Genomic DNA, 8,466 nt, shown 5'->3' on the forward strand with positions numbered 1-8,466 from the left:
GTCTCGGTCCGCTTATTTGGTGAGCACCAGGGTTCGGGTGGCAGCGTTCACATTCACACAAATAAACCGCACTAACAGAGCAATCACACCAGAGTTCGTTTTAACCGAACCAAACATCCCATATGTGAACCCACCCTAAAATGCATTCAGTGTAGACATTTTATCAATATTTGTTCCCTGAGAATCAACCCCTCGATCTCTTTCTAAATGAAACTGAAAATAAAGCAACATAATTGTTCACAAAGTAGTTACATATTTATAGTATCTTATCTACACAGAAATCAATGTGATCTGTAAGTGAAATTCCCTTCATCGTTCAAAAATCTCTGATTACACAGCACATTTTACATTTATTATTTCATTCATTGTATTTTATTGCAATTTTTGAATCCGATTAAAACTGAATGAATTCTCATGAGAGATTGTTAAAAGTCTTCTGAGTGGTCAAAAACAAGTCAATTAGCATGAGACATTTTTCATGTATATAGGCTACATTATATATATATAAGCCACATCTGACATGACAGTCAGCATACAGTCAGGGACTGTGGTAAGATTTCAACAATTTAATGTGTTTGTACTGAGAACAGCTGAACATAACATTATTAACTGAATTAAATGATTTTAAAAACTAAATTATGAAAAACTGCATAATTATTGCATTTAATTACAGATGCAGCTACCACTGGACAACACTTCTAGTGTCTTAGTTTTCACACTCTCTGGCCTGAATGAAACGATGGAAAACAGATATGTGTTTTTTTCCTTGACAGCATTGTATTATCCATTGATTGTGTTCTGTAATGTTATTGTAATTTATGTTATAATCTCATATAGGAAGCTACATGAGCCAATGTATGTGTTCATTTGTAATTTGTGTATGAATGCACTTTTTGGCACTGCTGGATTCTACCCTAAATTCATGTATGATTTATTATGTGAATACCATGTCATTTCATATGCTGGTTGTCTGATTCAGATATTTGTCATTTATTCATCTGCTTTGTGTGACTTATCAACATTAACAGTGATGGCATATGACAGGTATGTGGCAATATGTAGACCGCTGGAGTATCATGCAAAAATGACCAAGCAAAGGGTTCTTCAGTGTATCTTGTTTTGCTGGCTGGCTCCATTTTGTTGTATGTCTGTTCTTATTGCATTAACATCAAGACTCACCTTATGTGGCTCGAGTATTGAAAAGCTATATTGTGAAAATTGGGCCATTGCAAAACGTTCTTGTTTTTCTAACACTGTAAATAATGTGTTTGGGTACATTGTACTTCTTGTATACTTTGCTCATGCAGTATTGATATTTTCCTCATACATCCACTTGATTGGAAAATGCAGAAAGTCAATGGAGGGGAGACACAAATTTATACAGACGTGTGTTCCACATCTGCTCGCACTGATCAATGTGACTCTTGCTTTGCTGTTTGATGTACTTTACAGCCGTTATGGCTCAAAGAGTTTGCCGCAAGGAGTCCGTAACTTCATGGCACTGGAATTCCTCCTCATACCCCCTATTTTAAATCCTGTTATTTACGGATTAAATCTAACGGCACTACGGAAGCAAGTCATGAGAGTGTTTTTAAAAAAAACAAGTGGGAATATCTAAGTAAAGTGTCATCCGAAGTCCAAAGATGATAATTTGTGATTAAACATTCTGAACAAGACTACTGTGTAATTAAGAAAATCTTTTTGATGATGTGAATATTTTTTGTTTTTTTTATGTTTTGTGACAAAAACATTAAATAAAGCACAATTATACCTAATTCTTACAAGGTATACATGCCATTCAGTTATTTTTTTTTTTTCATGTTAAATTCTATGCTGTACAGTCTGTTTTTGATAACACAATAAGGTTGTAAACATTAAATGCATGACCTAACATTAACAATACGTGATATAATAATCTTTGTCAAAAAGAGTTAACACCAATACAATCTTAATTAACACTTAACCCATCAGTAAATTTAACAGTCAATTAGTAAATGCTAAAATTAACATGAGCAAATATAAATAAATGTTGTAGAAGTATTGCTCATTGATAGTTCATGTTAGCTAAAACTCATGTTAGTTCATGTTTTTTTGGTAATGATATTTTAAAAATTGTGATATTGATGAGATTTTGGAGCAAACTTGTAAAATTGTACTATCATAAAAAAGCAAAGGCTCTTATGACCAGGCTCAGTTTTAGGTCACTTCTATGCTACTGTATATATAATTATGAAATGGCATGACTGACAAATATAGTTGATAAACCGAGAAAAAACATGCATTGACAGTTTCTTTGAATTTAATGCATTTATTTAACAAAATCATTTACCCATTTTGATTACAAACACAAGAATATTAAAGATAAATACATGTAATATGCAGTACTATAGATTATGAAGAAATAAAAGAGTTTCTTGAAGTGGCCTTCTGCGTCTTCATCCCATGCCCATTAGGGTGCACCGTTGTAACACAAAGAATCATGGGGGTGTGAAGTGTCCTTTAGTTGTATCCTTTGAAATCCTTCATTCTGAAGGGCCCTTTGAAGTGGCCAGTTATCAGCACTTCAGTTTGGAACGACCCTTCAGTATGGCGGCCATGATTGTTTTCACTCCGAAGCTCCCTTCGGAGAGCAAAATATTACTGGAGTGTCTGATTTATGCAGGATGAAGTTTTGTTTATCTTTTTTTTATTTTAGGAACTCTTCCAAAATCTTTCATATCTTTTTGCCATAATAGGATGAAGTTCAATTTATCTACCAGCAGGGGCTAACAGTGAGTTCCTGACCCTCTGATGATCATCTATACTTGATATATAAATGGCTTAGTTACACAGCAATTGCTGTATCTGCCTCCAACTGACGACAACGACCATCTGCCTGAAAATACTTAGCAAACTTCCCTTCAATTTGCAGACCAACTACCTCAAAAAAGACCATCAAAATTAATTCATGGTTGGTTCCTAAATACAGCCTACTGACAAGTGACACTTATATTCTCTTTTTAAAGTGACCAGATGGAGAATGGAACCATGCCTTCATATTTTTATTTCACTTTGTTCAAGGAATTTGTTCACCTCAGATATTTCATCCTAATAGTGACACTTTTAGTTTATTTTGTAATTGTATTATTTAATGTCATTATTTTATATGTTGTGTTTAAGGAAAGAAGTCTTCATGAACCAATGTACATATTAATAACTTGTCTGTCTGTCAATGACCACTATGGCTCAACTGGTTTCTTTCCTAAAATAATAATTGATATCCTTTCTGATACAAATGTTATTTCCAGGTCAGCGTGCTTTGTTCAGATATATATAATTTATACATACGCAATATCTGAATACACTATATTAACTCTGATGGCGTATGATAGATATGTTGCCATTTGTCATCCTTTAAAATATCACAGACTTATGAACTCAAAAGTAACAACACTGTACATGGGAATAGCATCACTTTATGGGATGTTTTCTATGGGCCTTGTTATTTTTTTAACAGCTAGATTGCCTTTGTGTGGGACTGACATAGCCAGACTTTACTGTTCCACCTGGTCTGTGGTTCGACTCTCTTGTGGGGTTTCAACTTCGAATAACAACATTATTGGATTGTTTGTGGCAACAACAACAGTTTTTCTGCCTGCCTTTTTCATTTTATACACGTATGTCAGAATTTTGATTATTTGTCAGAAAAGCTCCAAAGAATTTAGAGGCAAAGCATTGCAAACGTGTCTTCCTCACATTATAAGCTTTGTTAACTACTCTGTGGCATCCTTTTGTGATATTGCTTTAAGTCGACTGGATTCAGACAAGTACAGGATTGCTGCTTTAGTTTTTTCAGTGGAATTTCTTGTTTTTCCACCTGTTTGCAATCCTCTCATTTATGGCTTAAACTTGCCAGAAATACGCAAACATATTTTGTGCTTGCTTCGACGGTCAAAAATTGCCCATGTTCCTGAGTAAGTAAATAAGATGAATGTATACAATTTAATTTAGTTAAACTATCAACATGATTAGAAAAGACAGATAAGGCTAAATGATTTTATCCTAATTTCTGAAAATATCATAAATGTCTTTTCCAAAGGTATATGTACCAACTATGAGTGCAACCAAACCTGTGTGTACCATTGTTCTTGGATTCAGCTGAAAAATGTAAATGTGTGATGTTATGTGTTTGAACATGAAAGTAGAACAATGGATGAAGACCAAAACTTTTCCTTTTTGCTTATGAACTTTAACTTTTAACAGTCTTGGTTATGGGAAATGTGTTTGTTTTCTGTATAAATAATCTGCCATAATCACTCTAATATACAGTATAGTGTAGTACTCACAGCACCCTATTATTATTTTTTATACTTATTTGAGTATATTTTGGATTGAGAACGTGGAGTATACTTGAATATATTTTTAAAAGCTGAAATATACATTAATAAAAGCCTTATTCAGAAAATGAATAAAATAAAGAAAATACTTTGTATTAAGATTTTAAAACGCATATTTTCTCATTGGGCACATGACCAATACATCACAAAAACTGTCAAAGATTTTACCCGATAAAGTGTTATTAGCTTCAGTTCGAGAGCATTTCACATCATATACACAGCATGACTACAGAACTGAGCCAAGAGAACTTTTGGTCGATAATTGTATCCCTTAAAACTAATATTTGACCATCAAAATTACATATTTACACGTTTTTTTCTTGTGAAAATTATTTCCTGTCTTAAATTAGCTTGAATGTAACTACACATCAGCTTCATTAAGTACAGTATAAGCAGATACATGAATATGCAAATTAGCCCCGCCTCCATTCAATCGCAGTGGGCAGTTCAGATGCTGCTTAAACTGAAAGTGAAACTGAGAGCTGACACAGCAGTGCAGTGATCGTTTCAGCCTGAATCTATGCGCCATCTTTGCATATTTATGCTTCAAACTGCTGATCCACAGGGGTCAAATGAGTTGGTGTGATTGGTTACAGGTTTATGACGTCGTTAACTGGGGCAGTTTCAAATCGCATTTTTAAACTGTCTTTGGTAAACTGCAGTTTATGAAGAAAATACTCAGCAATGGATTACAATTGTAAATTTGCACATGGTTTGTCTTAAATCACATTAAAAACATCACATAGAGCCATTATCTGTGCCTTCACGAATAAGGTATTCGGCTTCGGCCTAATTGATGTATGTAGCGAGGAAGGCGGGACGAGAGCCGGGGGGCAGGAAGGCGGGGCCGGTGGCGTGAGTGATAATGAGTATCAGCTGTACGCGCACCGGTCCCGCATGTCTCACGGGGAGCTAGGGAGCATAAGAGGACGAGCGAAGGGACTGCCGACGAGAGAGGACCGGGCCCGGAAGCTGTTAAGTTTGTTTATGTTTGTGTGGCCGGCAGTCGACCGTGAGGTGGCTGCCGGTCTTTTACTTCCGTGTTTTTGTTTGTTTATTTTTGATTAAAATTTATTGTTTAAATGTTCGCCGGTTCCCGCCTCCTTCCTTCCCTACATTGAACTTTGTTACAATGTATTAAGTAAGTTCCCCTTCAGTCGGTCTCTCGACGTTGTGTTGAGAGACAGACTGGGGTTTAATCTTGAGAACCTATCATCTCCGAGAGGAATTTAAAACGGTAATGGGCTTTGGCGAATGGCACACGCACGCCAGTCCCCGCCCCGTGCATACGGGTATAAAAGGGAGGCGGCAGCGGTCATTCACTCATCCTTTGTTCTTCGGAACCTGCATGACGTACATGTCAAGCGCTCCATCTCTTCGAGATTTCTTCCAGACTGCTGGATTTATGACGCGAAGCAGGGGATTTCTCCCTCTCGGTGGCGGACTTACCCCGGGCGTCTCGGCAGCGAGCTGCATATATTTCTAAAAGAGCAAATTTCCTCTCACAGTCTGCACTGTCTTCGGGCATGTCTTGCAGCTGTGTTCTTGGGTATGACAGACTCATCCTCGAGTCTGACGGGCACGACACCTGTATTGCATGTTGGGGGTCCAGCATGCAGTGGCAGGGCTTGTCGATTAAGGTGTTGCGGTCACAGTTGGCTACGTTCTCCGGAATGTAGCCGCAACCCGGTTTGCTTTCTGAGCGAGTTCGACTGCCGCTTCGGCGAGGTCGACCGCATCAGCGAGCGGCGGGGGTGATCGGGGATTCCCATGGATGTCACTCCGCCAGCTTCGGCTCGCGGATCTTTTTTTTAATTTTTTTTTTTTTTTTTTAAAACATGCGGTGCATGCGGTGTACCGTCCCATAGCGGGCAGACTCGACAACGGGATGGGACGAACTTTCGGACAGCTACCTCCTGGCATCAGATGCAAAGCCCCTTGGAGCTCCCGCCTCCGGGCGGTTGAGCCCAAGATGAGGCGACGAAGAGATGACAGCCGTGCTTGCCCGCCCTCCCCGGAACGCTCGCGGCTCACCTGGAGGTGCATGAGGAGCACACAAAGACGTGGAATATGCCGTTCTCGGCGTGTTCCTGTCTGACAGGCTCAGGAGCTGGTACTTCCCTGGACGGTGGGGCAGCTAAGGGATATGTCGGCCCCCCCAGGTGGAATGTGCGGTCACGGCGCACCGCAGACGCTGCCACTTGGAGGGTTCGACCAAGGCTCCCTTCCAGGGCATGTAAGCTCTTTGACACTCGTGTCGAATACTTACGATGCTGTGGGTTAAACTGCTTCTGCCCTCCACGCTATGGCGGTCCATCAGGCCCATAATGCTATGGCGACCCATTGGGTCATATGTCAAAGCGTTAGGATCTGGTTGATGGGAAGGCCGACACGGCTGCGCACCGCCACAGGCCTCGCGCCTTGTGCGACGGAGGTCATGGCGAGTGCCCTGGGTCGGACGATGTCCATGATAGATTAGATTAGATTAGATTCAACTTTATTGTCATTGCACATGTACAAGTACAAGGCAACGAAATGTGACCTCTGCATTTAACCCATCCAGAGAGTAGTGAACACACGCACAGCAAGTGGTGAACACACGTACCCCCGGAGCAGTGGGCAGCTATCACTGCAGCGCCCGGGGAGCAAGTAGGGGTAGGGTGCCTTGCTCAAGGGCACCTCAGTTGTTACCCGCCGGCCCTGGGAATCGAACCGGCAACCTTCTGGTCACGACTCTCTAACCATTAGGCCACAACTTCCCACAACTGATAGTGGTCCAAGGGAAACATCTGTGGCTCAATCTTGTGTGGTGATGCTCAGAAGGCCCGCCTTCTAGATAATCTCGAAAGCAGGGCTGTGTGGTGACACCGTGGAGGTTCTCCATGGTGAAGAAGCAGACTGCTCCACCTATCGGTCGCTGAGGTCCCGAGCACAGCCTGCCCACCAGCAGCCCCGCCTCCCCGCGGGAGGGGGCTTCTACCCCGTTGGGAACCCGCCTAAAAACAGAGCGGCCCTGACAGGATGAGCCATGGGGATTGAGAGTACAGCGGGGCGACCCGCCCCTGGCCAGGTCATCGCCGGCCGGTCAAAGCGGGATGCTGCCTGCCACATCCCCCACCCAAGCCGGGCACTCTTTAGGGCCGGGCGCCCACTCTCTCTTAAAAGATCTTCTCTCTCTCCGGGCTTCCCCGCAGCACTCTCGATGCGACAGTGCGCCGGGTGACATAACTTCTCGCTGCCTTCTGCAATCTCCACATGACGTTGCGTTGGCCGGCGGTAACACCAAGCAGGTAAGTAAGCAGAGCAGTCAACCTCCCCGGAGTCCCGCCCTGTGCGAGGTGACCGCTCTGTCAGAAACCGAACCAGCCTCCTATGGCACGATGAAGCAGATCGTCCCTCTGGTTCCGCTGTCACGGTTCTTGGGCGCTTGGCAAGAGTGCACCAGCCCGTCCAGTTCATCACCAAGATTGGTTCGTGGCAATCGACCTGTAGGACGCATACTTTTATGTCTCCATCCTCCCTCGGCACCGACCGTTCCTGCGGTTCGCGTTCGAGGTAAGAGCGTATCAGTACAAGGTCCTGCAGTTCGGTCTGGCCCTGTCTCCACGGGTTTTCAAACTCGTAGAGGCTGCCTTAGCACCCCTCAGAGAGCAAGGCGTGCAGATACTCAACTATCTCGACGACTGGCTTCTTGGCGCACTCGCGAGATGTGTTGTGTACGCACAGGGAGCCCGTGCTCCGGCACCTAGACCGTCTGGGCCTGCGGGTCAACCGAGAGAGGAACAATCTCTCCTCAGCTCAGAGCTCCTCTTATCTCGGTGTGGAACTAGACTCTGTCCGTATGTCAGCGAGTCTCACAAACAAGCGTACGCATTCGGTGCTGAACTGTCTGAAACTTGTCAGGCGGACTCCAGCGGTCCCACTGAAACATTTTCAGAGGCTCCTGAGGCACATGGCGTCATCGACAGGGGTAATCCCTCTTGGGTTGATGCACATGCGTCCGCTTCAGCACTAGATTCAGAGTCGTGTTCCAAGGACGGCGTAGCACACCGGCACCAGGCGCATTACTAACGCTTCAGTGCCTTCGCAC

The 8,466-nt window shown here is 42.7% G+C and overlaps 2 protein-coding genes across 2 annotated transcripts; both read left to right on the plus strand.

Moving 5' to 3' along the window:
* The first annotated feature begins 673 nt into the window (after positions 1-673).
* Positions 674-1,618, plus strand: LOC130565096 (olfactory receptor 6N1-like). The gene has a single exon (XM_057351653.1). The coding sequence runs from the start codon at positions 674-676 to the stop codon at positions 1,616-1,618; it is 945 nt and encodes a 314-aa protein (XP_057207636.1).
* A 1,394-nt stretch (positions 1,619-3,012) lies between these two features.
* Positions 3,013-3,957, plus strand: LOC130565225 (olfactory receptor 52K1-like). The gene has a single exon (XM_057351812.1). It carries the CDS (start codon positions 3,013-3,015, stop codon positions 3,955-3,957), a length of 945 nt encoding a protein of 314 aa, XP_057207795.1.
* The last annotated feature ends 4,509 nt before the right edge of the window (positions 3,958-8,466 follow it).

Source organism: Triplophysa rosa, linkage group LG14 (assembly GCF_024868665.1).
Source record: "Triplophysa rosa linkage group LG14, Trosa_1v2, whole genome shotgun sequence".
Taxonomy (NCBI): domain Eukaryota; kingdom Metazoa; phylum Chordata; class Actinopteri; order Cypriniformes; family Nemacheilidae; genus Triplophysa; species Triplophysa rosa.